A 19,820-nucleotide genomic window follows, 5' to 3' on the forward strand; every position below is an offset into this window, starting at 1 on the left:
TGGGACCCTCAGATGCTATTTATTCTTCGTATTCATCGCACCAACGCTGCTGATTTGAGGTTCTTAATGCTCTCGCAGTTAGATTACCACTCTCTTTTTTTTGCCGTTCTTGGGCCAATATGAACTGTCAACCACTTGTGGCACATACCCGCACACTGCCCGTCGCATACGGGTACGAGCCACTCTTGTCTGAAAGAAAGGGTTTGACGACGTACTGACGGGATTTTCGCGTAATTTATGTCATGAGCAGCCAGACGTATTCGTCGAGGCCTCTTATCGCATACTCATTTGGTCTACCCGAAGTTGAGAAGACAATCATGAGAGCACTCATACATAGGCGCATGATAGATAGATAGATAGATAGATAGATAGATAGATAGATAGATAGATAGATAGATAGATAGATAGATAGATAGATAGATAGATAGATAGATATGCGAAAAGTGCGTCCAGTCCACAAGGAAATGACTCACATTTAATGAAACAGTGCAACCCCAAGCACCATTCGGTACATACACAGAAAATAGCACGGGGGAAGCGGATGGTGGGGGGAGCAAAGTCTGCCAATTTGTTGGATTATTAGGGGGAGCCCTGCGATGGACATTCATCCCCCCCTAAAGGGGAACTCTGCGCACACCTATGGTTGCTCAGGAGGGTGTGGCGTGCACCATCGTAAAGAAAAAAAACTACAGTCTAACTAGGGTGGCTAGGGTTTGAATCTCATGGTGTTAGAGTTCTCGGTCAAAGAAACCTATCCGTGTCAAGATTAAGGGCTACATTATTTACGTCGTTCTCAGGGCCGTACCCATGCACACGCACCATTTGCTGCGTTGTAGGTGACGTCGTCCATCCCGTCACAGCCGTGGCTCCGAGATCGCGTGCACCTATTTCTAAAGAGAACTTCCCCATTGAAAAGCCATGGACCACTCTAGAAGCACGCTGACAGTAGAAACGTGAAAGAGCTTGCATTCGCCGGGCCGATGATGCAGTCCAGGGAGACTAACAGGCCCGAAAGGCCGAGTGCTGGCAGCAACTGCACACTGATCATCCGGCAGCCTTCCAAGCCGCACTATATAGCTAACGGGAATGCAAGCACCGATGGCGGGCGGATTGTTTAAACCAGGCTGACAAGTTCGCTCGCGTTGTCAAACGCTTGCAACAACGCCACGAAGAACAAGCGGTGTTGTGGGCACAACAGCGTCAACGTGATGATGTCGGGAGTCGTCGGGGTGAACGCCTGCTATCAGCGGAACTTTCTCCACCGACAATTTGGCTTCGGCTTCGACATATGTGACTGCCTGTGGTTCGATAACAACCACTTTGATTAAAGCTTTGTGAAACGCAATTAACCACTCATTATACTCCTCCATTATTAAGACGATCGAGACCAGGGACTGCTTCGAACGAATACGGTTTATTGGAAGAAGCGAAGTAGCGCGCGCTCGCTCTAGGCAGCAGTCTTCCTTCTTCTTCTTCCGGCGTTTGATGATGATATTTTATAGGCTCCCGCCCGCCCAAGTTGAAATGTGATAAGCTCTCGCGGGCTATTTGAAACAACCTTCCATTGGGTATATGTGGTTCACCGATCTTCTTAGAAGCTCTTTTTTGCCTGTGTGAAGGAGACAAGCTCTTGTTATTCCGTCTCGCCCAGGGTAGAGTTTTTCAATCCGGCAAGTTTTCCAAAATGTTCTTGGAGCCTTGTCCTCAACCAACATGATGTCACCCTGTGAGAGTGGTTTTGCTTGCCGTGTCTTGGCTTTTACCGTAGCTCCTATTTCCTTGATATATTCTTGATGCCATCTTTTCTACCAAGCGCGCACTAGTTTGCATCTGCGTCGCCATGCGTCTTCAATGCCACCGTTGTACAGTCTTGTTTGTCCGTCTTGAAGCTGTCGCCGTCCACCTATGATGTCTGCCAGCGTTAGTGGCATTGGATCGTCAGGTTCTCCATATACGTAAGTCAATGGTCGATTGTTGAGTGTTCCTTCAACTTCTGCTACAATAGTGCGTAGCTCCCCTACTGAAGCTGTGCTTTTCGATATTATTTTTCGCATCGACGTCTTCAAGCTTCTTATGAGGCGCTCGTAAAATCCTCCCCACCATGGCGCGCACTCGGCTATCGTTTTCCATTGAATTCGTTGGCCACTGCAGTAATTATTTAAGACCTCGTTTTTAATTGTTTCGAGCATTCTGTTGATTTCTTTTCCAGCTTTTATAAATGTTTGGGCGTTGTCCGAGTATATTACTGCTGCTTTTACCCGTCGAGCTGTAAATCGTCGGAGTGCTTGTATAAAACTCGATGATGACAAATCGTTGGTAACTTCCAAGTGTACTCGTCTTGTTACCGCGCAGGTGAATATCAGTACATATTGCTTCACAATCTGGTACTTGTCCTTTGCGTAAAGAGGTCCTGTGAAGTCAACTCCCGTAACTTTGAATGGCTCTACTTCAGTGACTCTGTCTGCCGGAAGTGGAGGTATGTCTTGAGTCGCCGGTCTGGAGTTATGCCTCTTGCAGACGACACATTTGTTTAGAACTCTTTTCACTGCTTGTCTACCCTGCAATATCCAGAACTTAGATCAAAGTTGCGCTAGCGTCACTTGAACTCCTCCGTGTGATACCATTTTATGCACGTGACGTAATAGCAGTCCCGTGAAATGCTCATCCTTTGGAATTACTATTACGTGCTTGTTGAATTCTTGGCTGCACTGCAATCGTCCTTTCTGTCTGATGATTCCATCGTCATCAAGGTAGACTTCGTGTCCATTAATTTCAAATGATCGATTGTTTGAATAGGCCTCACCCTATGTTTGTCTCAGTAATATTTGGGTCTGTCTTATACAGTATTTCTCTGCATTTGTTACCTCTTTTCCTGTCAACGGCCCTTTGTGATTTTCCTTTCTTGTGTTGTTTATGAATCTTAACACCCATGCTGTCACTCTTATAAGCCGTCCGTATGATGAATACCTTTCGATTTCCAAGATTGGCGCAATTTCGGATCTTCCCATGCATTGGTGACATTTATTTATTTATTTATTTATTTATTTATTTGTGAAATACTGCAGGCCAAAAAGGCCCAAGCAGGAGGGGCACAAACACAAACACAATATCAATACATGAGTGACACAGCTTCACTAAAATACATCTGTGTAAGAGGAGAGCGAGTAGAAGAAAAACATCATAACAAAGAAAGCACGCGATCAGTACATGAGTAACACAGCTTGACTAAAATACATCTGTGTAGGAGAAGAGCGAGTAGAAGAGAAACATCAAAAAAAACAAAAACAAGCAATATTGGGAGGGGGGGGTCAATATTCACAGAATTAAACATTGGGTTCATCAAGGTCGAAGGTTTGGAGGAAATCAGAAATCACATTGTGTTTTATGCTGGTCTTCCACGCCTGTATTTGTGCCAATTATGCTTACTAAGTTCTTTTCCAGTGATGTTATCCATTCGGGACCGTTCCACTATAACTTTGACGTTATCAATGCCTTTGCGCTCATTCCTCGTGTAAGTAGGTCAGCAGGGTTGTCGTCACTTTGAACGAATGACCAGCTTGCTTGAAGTGTTTTTTCTCTAATTTCTGCAATTCTGTTGGCAACAAACGGATCTCTTTTGCTTGTTCCCTTGATCCAGTGCAGCACAATCATCGAGTCCGTCCACCAGTGTATTTCCTGAAAACTTTTGTTGAAGTGACCTTTGATGTAGTCGCATAATCTTGATGCTACCACCGCTGCCATCAGTTCAAGTCGCGTCAATGTCAGCTCTTTAATTGGAGCTACGCGGCTTTTTGCTGTTACCAGCCTTGATTCTTTGCTTCCATCGTGGTGTACTGCTATCAAGTATGCTGCCTCTCTGAACACTTGCTTTGCCACTTTGTACAACTTGACTGCTTCATCAAGCGTTGCTGCTCCCAAAATGACATCATCCACGTAGATCGCTTTCTGCAGTGTCCTTGTCGTATCAGGAAACTGGTCTTCCACTTGTTTCAAATGGTGTTTAATTGTAGCTGCCAGTATAAACGTGCTCAGTGTTCTTCCGAACGTTACTCTTGTCATGCGCCATGTTTGCACTTCATTCATTAACCTTCCTTCAGCGTCATACTTCCACCACAGAAATCTCATTGCATCTCTATCCTCTTCATGTATAGAGATTTGTAGAAATGCCTTTTCAACACCACCAACTAACGCCACCTTTTCTTTTCGGAAATTAATGAGCAGCGATAGCATGTTCTCATTTAAATTGGGTCCTGCCTCTAGGTTCTCCTTTAAAGACATGCCTTTTCGAGAATGTTATGAGGCGTCAAACACTACTCGAACCTTTGTTGTGGCTCGCTCCTCTCTAATAATCGCATGATGTGGCATGTAGTAGCAAAGTGCATTTGGCTGTTCTGATGGCTCTTGGACCTCCTCTGCGACTCCTAATGCCATATACTCTGCTATAGTTTTGTCGTAGCGATACAGCATGTCTTCATTTTTCTGCAGCCGTTTAGTCAGTTGCTGTAGTCTTCTTATCTTATCTTCCTTGTTGCTTTCCAAGTTTACGTCATGTTTCCATGGCAAGCTGGACCATGTCGTCATTGACGTCATGTTGCCATGGCAAGCTGACTTGATAGCGACCATTTTGTTGTACAATCTTGCGCTCGGATTCTTCGACTACTTCATTTCCGGTGTTATCCAAACTATTTCTTGTGATCCCCATTGACTCCAGGCTCCAGAACTTCGGTAGCTCTTGCTGGAGTTCTGTCTCCGCAGCTTCGACCTTCAGAACCATAACTGTTTGATTATGTGTTAGTTTTGTCTTGCTTTGCTCTGACGGCCCTTGCATTACCCATCCCAGTATAGTTTCTACAGCCATCAGTCTGTCCTCGATTCTTTGAGTTCTACCAGTAAAGAATTCCCAATAATAGTCTGAGCCGATCAGTAGTTCTACAGAATTTGTTGCAGTCGTCTTGGTCCTGTGATCAGCCACTTGCATATTTAGCAGTTTCATTTTCTCGCTTAGTTTCTTAGTTGGAGTGGGCATACAACTGTGCGAGATGACGTCGACTTGTAATGCTTCAATCACTGTTGTCGTGCTTGTTTCTCGTGATCCTACAGTCACTTGCACCACGTTCATTAGTTTGACCTTTTCGTCTCCTCCAAATGTACCAATCGTCAGCCTTTCCTGTCGCAACACCTTCGCACCTATTTCTTTCGCTAATCCCGCTTCAATAAATGAACGTTGACTTCCGCTGTCTAATAACAAACGGCAATGTCGGCCACATGTTTCTCCTTCTACGCACGCTACAGCCGTCTGCAAAAGCACAATCTTATGCTTCATATTTTCGGTTGCGTGTAGCGTAGACGTCTTCGCTTCGGCTTGCGCGGTTGAGACCAGCTCTGCTCTTGTTTTCTGCATTACCGTTCTACACACTGACGTGGCATGTCGTCCCTTGCATTGCTTGCATTTTACTTGGGCCTTGCAAATGCGTGCAGTGTGGTTTGGTCGCATGCATCTGAAGCATGCTCTATTTTCGGTAAGCATAGCTTTCTTTTCATTCATTGGAATGCTCTTACGACAGTTTTCGGGTGCGTGGGTTTTCTGCTTGCAGAATAAGCATATTCTGTCCGCTGAGCTATAGAAGCTTGAAGTTGTGCGCATCTGTCCGCGGTTCTCTCTTGGTTTTGCAGTTATCCTCTCTTGTTCACGTTGTGTTTCTTCACGAAAAGCCGCTTGCTCTCTTAAAAATAACATAAGCCTGTCCAGCTTTTCCTCGCACGCTTTTGCCGTTGCGTTGTTTTGCTCGCCGTTTTCTGAAGCTGAGCTGTTTCTCATAGCCTCTTTTGACTTGAACTGCACTGATAATTCTGGTGGAATTGCTCTTTTTAATACCGCTAACAACATCGGCGGATAGCTCTCGGTTTCCACTTTTAGTGACTTGAGTGCCAATATGTTAACTTGCACTCTCTGTACTAGCCTAATTAAGTCATCGGTATCTTGAACAGACCTCACTTTCTCCAAACTCAATAGCTCATTCATGTGCATTTCAATGGAATGTTCTCGATTGCCGAACGTTTTTTGTAGTATTTTGATTGCGTTATCATAATTTTCCTCTGCCGAGTACTGAAGTCCTTCAATAGCAGCCGCAGCTTTTCCGGTTAGTGATGTCAACAAGTAATTGAACTTCTGTCCCTTGCTCATGTTCGGTCTCAGGTGAACTGCCGACTCGTACTGAGACCAAAAGCGGTTCCACTCCAAAGTTTTCCCCCCAAACTTCATCATTTCAAGCTTTGGTAGCTTAACTAGTTCCGTTGCTTCTTGTCCCGTACTTGAGGGCGTCACCTGCCTTGTCCTATTGGTTGAATCCGATTGTTCAGGCTGTCGAAGTCTGATTTCTATTGCAGATAATATCGTCGTTAATTTCATGTCGTACTCTATGACGCTTTCGAATTCAGCTTCGGCATTGTCTTCTGTTAGAAACTTTTCCATTTGCTCGTTTGCGCTCTTGAGACTGTCACTTATTGCTTTAATCTGCGCCTGCGTTGTAAGCAGCTGCTCCCGGTTAGCTCCATCATTAATTTGCTGCTCGGCTGCGTTAATCAGTCGCGTGATCTGGGAGCGAAGCGCTTTCCTTTAATTCGTTATCACTTCTTTACTCATATTGAGCCGGTTAACAATGGACTCCTCACTTGTCAATCGTTCGTTCTGATGCTCGTACTGTCCACCGTGGTCTCGTCGCTCGATCCAGGTCGATCCTCTGCTCCTCCGCCGTTTTCTTCTCTGCTGCTCCGTGGCAGGTTGACCTTTCTTGCCGGCGAGGAGGTAGTATCCTGGTTCACGGCACCATTATTAAGAGGATCGAGACCAGGGACTGCTTCGAACGAATACGGTTTATTGGAAGAAGCGAAGTAGCGCGCGCTCGCTCTAGGCAGCAGTCTTCTTTCTTCTTCTTCCGGCGTTTGATGATGATATTTTATATCCATGACTGTGGTCATGCGAGGCTCTATGTGTGGCATCTGAAATAAACACTGTTATAAACCCGAGCCAAACGACGTTTAGCCCCATTGAGAAGCATGAACATGTAATCAATAATTGTGAAATGATTCAGTACAGCATCGTTTGGAAACCACTGCTCAATACCGCGGCCGCACCTTTCAGCTTTAGCTGGTTAACTATTTGTACGGAGAGCTTGGACATGAATTTTTAAGCAATATAAATTTTCTCTAAAATATATAATAATTAAGCTCTTGTAGACTTCACAGACAATTTGCAGGCCGATGCGGAAACGCTTTTTCACTTATTAGATCACTCATAAATGTTTATACAACTAAAATATTTCATTTAAGGGGACTATCTACCATCCATCACTGACGATCTGTTTCGTGTCGCAATTAAAAGCGCACCATCTGAAGTATCTAAACTTGCTGTGGTTTTTCTTGAAAGTTTGTAAAAACTTTTAAGGGGCCTTGAAACGCCTTTTCAAGTAACCATGAAATGAATTAATTGGAAGCGCTTCTTGCCTCATGAATTCAACACCGCAAATTTTTTAAGAATCCATGGAGTGCGAGTGGAGTTACAAAGAATTGTGACATGCTGCAATTGAATTCTCTCTTCTCTCGTCCCGACGAAAACACTGGAAGCTAAGCAGGGAGGGATGGCAGGGGCAAAGATAATACGTCACACACACCTCGTGACCTTGAGCACGTTTTTTCTTTTTTTTTTGAATGCACAGCTTTTCAGTGTCATCGCGCGTGCACGTGTGGACAAGTCGCAGCCTCGTGCAGTGATCTCTGTAACGACTGAGCGCGCCATGTTCAAATGAGCTAATGGCTGATCGATGGGCGTTCTACGGATAATTTCTGAGCGTCTTCCGTCACTTGTCGAGAGAAGCGAAAGCAATTTTCGGCTGACTTTAATAATTTATTGCGAAATTCAGGCCACGTGCCTGAATAATAATTGGCTCACGTGTTGTCGGGAGCCTCTACTACCGATCGGCAGCGTTTTCTAATCGTGCTCAAAAAGTGTTGGAGGGTCCCTGTAATACTTAACTTTTCAATCTGCTTTCGTCTCCTTCCATCAGTGGGATGAATTCCCAAAGAACTGGTTTGTGGAGACGATAACACATGTACTGCCGGTGAAAGTCGAAAACAGAAAGCGGGTGCGGTTTTCGCGGGCACCATCCAGTTTTGTTTATTAATATAATAAATTCCTTTGTGGTCGTTTGAGAGGCGTACACACTTTTTGTTGTTCTTATGAGCGCTTGCCGACAGCTTGCTCGCGTTCCTCTATAGCTTGCTGGAAGGCATGCAGGCAAATGAACACACTGCCGGTAGCGCCACCAGGCGCCTTTTTGAACTTCAACTCGCAAAAAAAATGACCAAAAATTATTCTCTGGCGCTTCCTAAAGCTGCCTCAAGTGCGTAAAACACAGTTTAAATTTACAAATGTTTGTTTTTAAGCAAAAGAGTAAACCTGCCAAAAATTCTTGTCTTACCAGTAGATTGACGGCGTCGCTGTTAGGTGACGCTAGCGGTCATTTTTCGTCGGCGTTCAACAAGAAGTTAAAATGATAAATTCTTTTTTTTATCGGACAAGAACATGCGCGCTGCCGCTGATGTGATGAACGATCTTCTCATTTGCCCACAATAGGAAAAAAATATTCCGAATAGTAGACAGTCCCATTAATTTTTCTATTATCAATTTCAGGATGCTTGTTTATAAGAAGAAGTTGCTCCACGCCATAAATTATGGCTAGCCTATTTTATAAAAATTTAAAATATTGAGCGTAGTTCTAAAGATCTGTTGTCAAAATTCCAGACCACGATGCCGCAGATTTGATTTCTTATTTTAGAAAACTCTGCTGATCTTCATTTTTGACGTAGAACAACTTGGAATTGTAAAAAACCACCCTAATTTTGATAGTAGAAAAGGGTAATTAAAGTATTTTAGGTAATAATTATTTCTGAGTGATTTATTTCGCAATAAAATCTTTCCTCCTGGACCTACAAATTGTCTGCAAAGATGCCAAGTGCTTCATACAGGTTTCTTAATCGAAAGTTTGTATGAGGCACCGGGGTCTTAAGTGAAAATTACAGCATATCCTCGGAGTGAATGATGATGAGAGGGGCGATGCGTCCATCAGCCCATCCGTGCATCCATCCGTCCATTAGTTCTTGCTTCCGTCTATCTGCACGGGCATCCCTGTGACCATTCATGCCTCCGTTCGTCTTTACGTGCGTCCGACCATGAGTCCGTCCATCCGTATGTCTATCCATTTGGGCGTCCATTCGTTCGTACGTCCCCTAGCCTGTCTGTCCATCCGTCCGTGCATACGTTCGTGCGTCCATCTAGGGCACACTTCAAGTACCGCCCTCTCACATTTCACATCCCCTGTTGTACATGTGACTGCGCAACGGTAGCTATCTACTACTACTACATACATCGGAGAATGTACAGACCCACGCCTAATGAGCTTCGCCCTTAAAGCACCATGCATATCTACTTATACGCACTGCTAGCACAAACATCAGATGAGAGCAGACAATATCATCGTATGGCAACACAGTGCGTGAATATTTTTGGCAGCTTTCTTATCTAAATAAAGTGTTCATTTTTACGAAACTTCTGCAAAGCAAGCAGCCTACGTATGTCAGTTTTAAATTCAAGCTATGAATTCGGCAATGCTAATATGCCGTGCGTAACCAAAACACCAGAATGAGGCCGTGCTTATGCATCAGCCACTGATAGATGGGCTGTAAACAGACTCGGGCTTACAAGATTGTACATAATTTGCGAAAAAACATGTGCGCATCCGTAGGGAAGGCCGCCATTTCTTTACCTAATGCTACAAGAGGCTGAGCTTAGAGCTGAACAAGATAACGCTTATTGATTTGCAATGACTGAATACAATCTTCAGTATTTATATGATGCAGATTCTGAAACTGTTAAGTAAAAGCACCCCCCCCCTCTACCCCGAATAACTGGCCAAGGGTCGGGTAATTTGCTGGTGAAGGCGTAAATTACTTGAATTTCTCTCATTCTCATCTCATCACTATAAAAAAATTATGCAAACTCCGGCTGACAATTTCCCGTAAACAGAAACTAATTAAGGTCAGTTTTGTATTCGCTGTAGTATTTCTCGATGCTAAAGAGTTCGCAAAACTATAACAGCGCACTGTATGCCAAGGGAGAGAGAGAGAGAAAAATAGAGAGGAAAGGCAGGAAGTTTAACCAAGCTGGGCTCGGTTGGCTACCTATACATATCCAGGGAGACCCTTCAAGTGGTCTAGCATCTAATTAGTGTGAGCCGTTGACATAGCTGCCATGTGATATGTTTCATGGGGTTTAATAAAAATGTCCATTAAATAATATTTACTATGAAATATGTGTAGACGCCGTCTCTAAAAAAGTCACAGCTTTGCCGCAAAGGCGAAGCAATGAACGTGATAACAACAAATCGGAAGGTCACGCGCACAGTGGAAAGCAGATCGAAACGTGCCCCACGTTTCTCACGCACAAATGACGCACGAAACGTACTCACAGGTACAGATGTACGCGAATAAGTTACTTCGCTGTGTCTGAAAAGCGCGCCTTTTTCGCAAACGGAGGCTGTGCAACGATTGCACTGACCTTTTTGCGCCCCATAACTACAACAGAATAGTTCCAGTACAAGCCAACGCCAGCCAACACGTATGATCCTCCCCACATGCAGATAAGGGCGCGCGAGCGAGAGATTGGCCACTCCCCACCTCTCCGTAGGCCAAAGTACGCGTGAGAGATAAAAGCCACCGCGAGCTCATTGTGCCTTCTTGCTGATAATGCTGAAAACACGATGCCCCCCCCCCCCCGAGATGCCCGCCAACAGCGATAAGTGGTATATATAAATAGCCTGCTGTTAAAATATAGAACCAGGCGCCCTTGGTGGCTCAGTGGTTAACACCTCACATTCAAGACCCGGAGGTCCCTCGATTGATTTCGCGCACCGGAGTCTTTTTCAGCATTTTTTGGTTCGTTTTATAGAGATTCTTATACGGTGAGTGACAGCGACGCTGACACCGGCGGCAAAATCTCGCTGAGAGTGTTCATGTAATTGCTATCGCAACAAAACAATAGGCTAGCAATCATGAAAGTGGTAACACTAAATCTAGCTATACCAAAATGGCTCGAAATAGTACCGGTTTGTATATCCATTGCTTTTGTCTTACTCATAACGTTCATTGCGTTTCAGTGTTATTCATTTGTTATAACAAACAATACTGAAACTTCTTTTTTTTAAGGCAGACTAGCACAGCCTCAGACCTTTACGTGTTTGTCAGATTCTGATGTTGGTTTATTATTATTAGATGAAGTCAAAGTTCTGCAGTAGTGGCCTTATATACCCTGTATTTGTCTTATGTTTATATTTACATCAACCACATATTTTTTAGCCAATCCTTCATTGTGGGTAGGAGCCAGTACTATGGAGCAAACAAGCAAACCAAGTGGCTTTACGCATTGAAGTGAAGTGGAGGAAGAAGCCGAGGAACATGCATCAAAAGTCTAAGAAAGGTCGGCTAAATTTGTCTCCCGTAGATGGCAAGTCCCCAGCAAGGGCTGTAAGTCATGACCGAAGACTACTACAAAATCCTAGAAGTGCGACGAGATGCTTCGCAGGAAGAAATACGACGCGCCTACCGGCGATTGGCGCTCAGACTGCACCCGGACAAGAACCCTCAAGGAAAGGAGGCGGCCGAGGCGCACTTCAAAGCTGTCTCCGAGGCGTACGAGATTCTTTCGGACAAAGCCAAACGGCGCCTGTACGACCAGTTCGGCAAGAGCGCCTTCGACGCTCAGCCGCAGACCCAATCACCCAGCACCAATTTGAACGGGGCCACGTACGCGTTCACCTTTCGCGATCCACGTGAAGTTTTCAGAGACTTCTTCGGAACGGCAGGTGGCCCATTCCAGGATCTGTTCGGTCGACAGGACCAGGGTGTCGCCAAGGAAGCACGTGGTACTACCATTCTGACCGGTGGCCTGCCTTTCTGGCAACAGAGCTTCAGTGGTGGCCGACGCCCGGGATTTTTGTACAATATGGATGACGTGTTCTTCGCCACGCACGTGCCGGCTGGCATGAGCGTGGCGCCTGGTTTCACTGGCGTTCCGACGCAGGAAATGCTCTCCGCCTGGTACGAAGGCGGCAAGCGCATCGAGACGCGTACCACCCTTGATGACAGCGTGAAGATGGTGCTGCGTTTTGAGGACGGCGTGCCGGTGTCGCGCGCTGTCAACGGCTTCGTGCAGGCTGTCACTGAAAACAACGAGGTTCAAGGCAGCGTGTCTACTGCACCTCCGGCAGCTGGCGGAGCCCCGGTGTTCTCCAAACGTTCCTCACAGACTAGGCTGCCACGGCCGCCCTCTAGGACGTTTGTGGAAACTAGTAGTGTGCGTCAAAGTGACTCCAAACAGGGGATTCCGCCTAAGTTCGCTGCTATTCACGCACCGAGCAAAACAGGAAGAAGCCGCACTCGCTCTGGCAAACCAGCAGGCGGGCCTAAGGACGCCCCAAAATGTTTCAAGCCCTCCAAGAAGGACTCTGCTGATGTTGTTGCCGGCCCGTCAGCCTCCCAGACACAACCGAAGAGGAAGCAGTCCAAGTAGCCACCACGTTGTCACTGAGAAAATTTCAGGATTACCCCCTAAAAATGTCAATATTTCCCCGCGCACACCAGACTGAACGGTCATCATGTGAAACGTCGATCCAATTGCAACGCGTGTTAGATGTGCCGCCGTGCTGCCATGCATACAATTACTAGTGGTAAACACTTGTTCATTACGTTATTCCTTGATAAATGCTTTAAAGCAAAGCGTCTGTTTTTGCATTGCCGTGACGCATCTATTCGGCGTCTAGACCCGCATTTCCCGTAGTTTGTATACCTCTTTAAAATAATAAATGTCTCCAAAATATTAGAGCACTGTATCTGTCACTTCATTTATTATTACGATAGAAAAAATATATGGACATTGTCAACGAGTTTGGTCATCACCGTCCGTCATGTCCCATACAAAGTCCAAACTGGACTTCCCAGAGGCTTTTGGCACCGTTAGTCATGACAGTTCGGTGCACGAAACTCGAGACATACGGCGTCACTGGTTCACCCCTCATGTTTGAGCAGTTACCCCAGTAAGAGAAAGCATACTCTGTATAGAAAATTTACTTTCATTTACTAATGTAATGAATCAAGGGGTGCCTCAAGGTTCATTACTGGGTTTGTTACACTTTTAACTTTATAATATTGACCTTTCTGGCATTTTACCTCTGGCTCACTGCATATTATATGGTGACAATACTTCCATTTTTTTTTGCTGCTAGATGTATTGTTACTCTCTCTGATAAATTATATGATGCACTTTATAGCGTGCCTAGTAATGTCATAAAAATCATCAATTTATCAATCCATGTAAGCCTAAGTTTACCGTTTTTAGGGCACCTAAACGTAACTTTTTGACCAGTAATAGTAATTGACTCTCATTTCATTAGTAACAGTGACAGGGCAGCATTTTCTTGGCATTCACCTCAATGCTGAACTTGAATTCGATCTTCAAATTGCACACGTTCGAAAAATGACAACATTTGGCATTCCTGAATACCTTAAAGCTTGCTCATATGTTTTTTCATAATGCACTCCTGTCTATGTGCCTAACGTTCATACATTCTCGCATCAGTTACGGCATCAATTCTTGAGGAAACAGTTATCAGTGTAACGTTTAATTCATACAGCATATACAAAATCGTGCCCTCCGACTTATTTTCAACTGTCCTCACAACAGTAACACCACTCACCTTTTTCACGACAACAACATTCTAAATGTTAACAACTTATTTAGGCTCAATACAATTATGCTTTTGCATAAAAATAAACACATGAGCTTTCTACCACCATAATTGATTTAGAGCTTTTAACTAACTCAAACACGACTAGTCTTGCGGCTAATAATACCTTTCTGTTACCTAAAGTTCATACTAACTATGGTAAACGATCGTTGATTTGATATGTGGGGTTTCACGTCACAAAACCACCATATAATTATGAGAGACGCTGCAGTGGAGGGCTCCGGAAATTTCGACCACCTGGGGTTATTCAACGTGCACCCAAATCTGACCACGTTGGCCTACAACATTTCCGCCTCTTCGGAAATGTAGCCGCCGCAGCCGGGATTCGATCCCGCGACCTGCGGGTCAGCAGCCGAGTACTTTAGCCTTTAGCCAATAGACCACCACGGCGGGGCTGGTAAATTATTGTCACAGCTCTGTGCTATCTCAATATGAAATGATTTATTCTAATCGCTCAAACGTAATTTTTTTTCAAAAACTCATCAAAAAATATTTGTTAAATTTATAGCGTTCCCTTTGTTTTATTTTTACCAGAACTGTTTGGCTGTATATTATATTATCATATTTTGTACACTTGGATTTGATGACTTGTTTTTTCGTATGTGTATTGCAAATTAAGTTTTTATGGTTCAAGCTGCTGCTAATCCTAGTTTTATTCATTGGTAACCATCACCAGGGTCCCATTGCATTTTAATACTTCGGGAGTCACGCCTGTACATTCTATATTCTGTAACGATCCCCTCTTCGTAAGAATAAAAACTGATTGATTGTTTTATTGATTATATTCCGCGCACGTCTTACGCCCTACGGTGGGTCGCAGCGCACGGGCGTGGTCGACGAACGCATCTCCGTCGCTCGGTGGGCGAATGTGATAACATCGCCCCGTCTGGGAAGCCTGCCGTCGAAACAGAGAGGAAACGCGCCGCCCGTCTTGAACGAGCATTTTTTTTTTTTACGTGCGGCGCTCTCAACACGTCGAGACTGTGTAGGAACAGCATCTCTCAGTGGAGCGGCCGTATTCACTTACTCCAGTGTTTTGAGCTCTACGGTGAAAGCAAAATCCATGAGAGTTAACTGCCAGCCTGATTTCGTATAGCACCACATTTTGATGCTATCGCATTGGTTGCTTTGCCCTCGCGATGACGCTGAGTTTTTTCTGTACAACGGTGGTTACTGACGCGTGGAAATTATATTTTTGAATTAACAGTGTGTAATGAACAAGAAACAAGAACTTACTGTTCCAAAGACGGGACTGTCTTCCTGCGTGGGGCTCCAGAATAGAAACAAGTTGAAAACTTTTTGAGACTGTGTGTGTTCAACGAAAAGTATCGTTAAGGGATCTCATGTATTTGTGTGCAAGATGACTAATATCTTATGTTTATATTGTAAACTTCGTAACCAGAAGGCTGCGTACAATGTTTCACGCCGACAACCTCAGACTTGATGTTTCAGTAGAATCATGACAGGCCACTTCACCGTGGTAGTCTAGTGGCTAAGGTGCTAGGCTGCTGACTCGCAGTTTGCGGAATCGAATCCCGGGTGTGGCAGCTACATTTTGGATGGAGACGTAAATGCTGTAACCCCGTTTGCTCAGATTTAGGTGCACGTTAAAAAACACCAAGTGGTCAAAACTTTCAGAGCTTTCCACCACGGCGTCTCTCATAATCATATGGTGGTTTTGTGACTCTAAATCCTACATATCCATCAAATCAGAACCACATACCATTTACAGTGAGCCGTCTACGGACCGCTAATCAGCCGTTGCCAACTTTTGCGCTGCTGCGTTGAGCCATAAGTGGCGCCACGCCGTGGGTGGTAAATGGGGCCGCAGATCGGATGTGCAAACCCCAATGAAGTCTACCACGGACAGTGCGTTCATCCCGAATTTATCATTAATTGTATGCTATGTTTTTATTGTTGCAATGCCAATTCTGCTCTACTTACTATCTATGCTGTTTCCCACGTGTGTTCTTTTACATTATTTGTTTGTAAAGTTATGTGTCATTTTTTTAATATGCCTGCACGTACTGTGCGGCGTAACTTTAGTACGTCTTTCTCACGTTGATTGCAGGCCGCCGCTTGATATCTTTGTCAGGACAAAGATTGTAAGTCGTGCTGGTATATACAGGAAATATATTATTAACTATTCTTTCAAAGAACAGCAACAACACGCAATAGTTTTATACTTGGGCGTCAGATATACAAAAGCGCACAAAACGCTAATCTGTTTAATTCAGCAAAGTACGTAAAGAATTTTCAATACATGTACGAAAATGAAGAAAAGCGAAAGTAATTACTTTTATCAAATTCGGAGCATTTCTCAGCTAACTGCAGGCACTTTTATTGTTTATATGTAATATCCAGCCACCTACACGAGTGCGCTTTCCTCTTCAGCTTGTCGTAGACCAAAACTGGTATGGAATCGTAAGAGAGTTTGAGGAATACCGCTGTGTGGTCACAATATTGATAACGTTAAAATACCGGGAAATACGTTATGACACCCTTTCCTCCAGACACGTGTGGCACATATCCGTATACGACGGGCCGTGGTACCCTGATATGTGCCGCATGTGACTGACAGTTTACATCTACCCCCGAACCACGGAGACAGACACTGGTACCTTGAATATGCGAGCTTTAAGAGAAACTGATGTCGACAGCATTGACCTGGTGAATTCAATGATAGAAAAAACAGAATCTCAGCATCAGGACCCGAATTCAAGCGTTCTGCTTGGAAAGCGGCTATTCTATCACAGAGCCATGCCATGTGTTGAAAGTAGATAAAAAAAGACGCTACGTAGGTGCAACGTCGATGCAACTGCAATTGGGATTGTAGTGCTGACTGTTTCATTTTATAAGAAAGCAATAAACAATACATATGTGTGATGCAGACGCCATGTCGGATTGATTGATATGTGGATTATAGCGTCCCCAAACCCGCATATGACAATCAGAGACGCCGTAGTGGAGGGCTCCGGAAATTTCGACCACCTGGGGTTCTTTAACGTGCACTCAAATCTGAGCGCACGGGTCTACAACATTTCCGCCTCCATCAGAATTGCAACCGCCACAGCCGGGATTCAATCCCGCAACCTGCGTGTCAGTAGCCGAGTACCTTAGCCACTAGACCACGCGGTGGGGCAGACGTCATGCCGGGTAAACGTCAATGGTGGTTTCAATGTTGTCTCCATTATTACAGTAGTCTAATAAACAATGTATTCTTAGTACTTTGATTTAGCTAGCTGTATTCAAGTGTTACTGGACCCCGGGGATACTCGCTGACGAAAGTTAATTTACGTGTGGTGTTCACATCGTCACACGGTAAAGCACACGTAGTTTCATAATACGCCCCGCCGGGATAGTCTAGCGGCTAAGGTACTCGGCTGCTGACCCGCAGGTCGCGGGATCCAATCCCGGCTGCGGCGGCTGCAATTTCGATGGAGTCGAAAATGCTGTAGACCCGTAGGCTCAGATTGGGATGCCCGTTGAAGAACCCCAGTAGTTGAAATTTTCGGAGCACTTCAGTTCGGCGTCTCTAATAATCATATGGTGGTTTTCGGACGTTAAAACACAAATATCAATCGATTTCATAATACTGACGTCTGTGCTCCAACGTGTGGACTGAGGCTATATCTGACCTTAAGTTGCCCAGTATAGTCATCAGTAGGTGCCAGTGTAGTGGAACGTCCTGGTGTACGCAACATACTGCACTCAAAATCGATCCACCTCGTAACGCGTGCCTCAAAGCCTCCGCCCTCCCCTCAAAAATGCAGCGTGGACTTGCCGAATGCTTCGTATGAAACCGTATCACACCAGGCTTGAAATCTGTATTTTTTTTTAATTGTAAACTAAAGTATGTTCTAGCTCACCCAAGACGCTGTGAGCGTTTTCTTCTGTGCATGTGTATACTCGCATTAGAACGCAGGTGTCAGTTTTGTAGAAATGAATTGCATTCTGGTGTGTGATGATGCGCATGTAACATGTAATGGTTATCCCCCGCATTCCTCAAAGTTGTGCAGTGGCTGACAATAGCTTGGCGAGTCAAAAACGTTGATACCGAATGTTTTTTTTTACATTGTTACAAAATCTTATAGTGAATACAGCATCCACAGTGGACGTTAACGTGATACGACGCCATTAAAAAGTTTTTCCCCGTAGGCTGTTTCAAGCACTGGTGAAATCTGTGGTAGAATACACTAATGCAGCGCAGTATGGCTGAGTTTGATTCCGGATCTAAATGCGACTTTTTATGTTCCCGCTTCTCAAAATTTTCTCTCACTTACAACGCTACCAATGCTTGCTGCGCATTTTTTATGACAAGTTGCATTATGTGATCACGTAAGTATTTTAAATGCGAAGCATTTCTCAGCAAACTTCGGTGACTTCGACCATATATATATATATATATATATATATATATATATATATATATATATATATATATATATATATATATATATATATATATATATATATATACATATACATATATAGCCGCCTAGGACATTTAGCTCTCCTGGCCTTTTTGATAATGGTATCTCTACGAAAACTGGTATGCCATAACATGACTGTATGATGAGCATAACTGACTAGTCATAACATGAAAATGATGTGTATGTCATGAACGTCATGATTTACATTTCGTGCTCTTGCGGTGGTTTCGTTCACATGGCATATCGCAAAACTAGTATGGTATGACATGACTGCATGGTGAACATAAGGAACAGATCCTAACGTGAAAATCATGACTTGAATGTCATGTAAGTAATTACTGCACGCCACAGTTATGGAGCGCTCGTGGTCGTTTCGCTAGTTTTACATATCCCAAATTCGGTATTACTGGAGTAAATAGATTACGAATGAATACAAGTAGATTTGATTTGCTTGATTCGTGGGGTTTAACAGCCCAAAACTATCATATGATTACGAGAGACGCCGTAGTGGAGGGCTCCGGATATTTCTACCACCAAAACGTGCACCCAAATCTGAGCACACGGGCCTACAACGTTTCTGCTTCCATCGGAAATGTAGCCGCCACCGCCGGGATTTGATCCCGCGATCTTCGAGTCAGCAGCCCAGTACCTTAGTAACTAGACCACCACGGCAGGGAAGTATAACTAGTGCAAACATGATAATGATGAGATGCATGTCATGTACGAACATCACCACATGCCACGCTCATGATGCATTAGAGGCCGTTTTGCTAGCTTCAAATATACGAAATTTGGTAATACGTTACACGAAGGAACGACGAAGCTAAATGACAGTCCAAACGTGATAATCACCATGTGTGTCTTGTAAAACTCGATTACATTCTAAGCTCAAGGCTAGCTCGCGGCCGTTTCGCTTGCTCCTCATGTACCAAATTTGGTATTACGTGGCGCCAATAGATGACGAAGGTAAATGATGTCGTAGCGGCGCCCACCGCTATCAGTCGGTGAAAGAAAGGAGGCGACGGCAGTCCAGGCGATAGGCAAGAAAAAACCACTTCTGACACCAGAGCGCCGCTAGCACCTGTCAAGATGTCGTCGGCTTTTTCTAAGCTCGGGGGAAGTCCAGGAAACGATGCTGGAATTACGCACACTTCTGCCCCCGAGTCAACCTTTGCGAAATCAGGCACTGCATTAACCAATACCTGAACGTAACACGCCTTGGCGCCAGGCGCCTCCACTGCGCCTAGAAAAATTTCGCCAGTGTCTTTTTGTACGGACGACACTCGTACCTTTCGCTTGTTGCTTGGAGAAGTCCCTTTGAGGCACACCTTTCCGAAATGCCCCTTTATGCCGCAGTTAAAGCACGTCTGCGCTCTAGCTGGACAGTCTGTCCTGGGTGGGAGTGGCCGCCGCAGAAGATGCCCTGTCTTTCGTAACAAACTGCTGGCTGCCGGGTGTCCTCACGGCGGCGCAGTTTCGTGCGGTGACCCACTGCGTCGACCGTGACTTCTTCACAAGGATTGGACTGAGT

The 19,820-nt window shown here is 44.6% G+C and overlaps 2 protein-coding genes across 2 annotated transcripts in view; both read left to right on the forward strand.

Moving 5' to 3' along the window:
- Positions 1–19,820, forward strand: part of LOC119162151 (nose resistant to fluoxetine protein 6) — an 83,363-nt gene that overhangs the window by 49,245 nt on the left and 14,298 nt on the right. The window lies entirely within an intron of this gene.
- LOC119162150 (dnaJ homolog subfamily B member 6) lies at positions 11,495–12,843 on the forward strand. Its single transcript, XM_037414619.2, has one exon. It carries the CDS (start codon positions 11,585–11,587, stop codon positions 12,620–12,622), a length of 1,038 nt encoding a protein of 345 aa, XP_037270516.1. The 5' UTR covers positions 11,495–11,584; the 3' UTR covers positions 12,623–12,843.

Source organism: Rhipicephalus microplus, unplaced genomic scaffold (assembly GCF_043290135.1).
Source record: "Rhipicephalus microplus isolate Deutch F79 unplaced genomic scaffold, USDA_Rmic scaffold_65, whole genome shotgun sequence".
Taxonomy (NCBI): domain Eukaryota; kingdom Metazoa; phylum Arthropoda; class Arachnida; order Ixodida; family Ixodidae; genus Rhipicephalus; species Rhipicephalus microplus.

What these genes read in the sequence shown, in the direction of transcription:
- LOC119162150 (XM_037414619.2), top strand. Translation starts at nt 11,585, where the DNA reads ATGACCGAAGACTACTACAAAATCCTAGAAGTGCGACGAGATGCTTCG.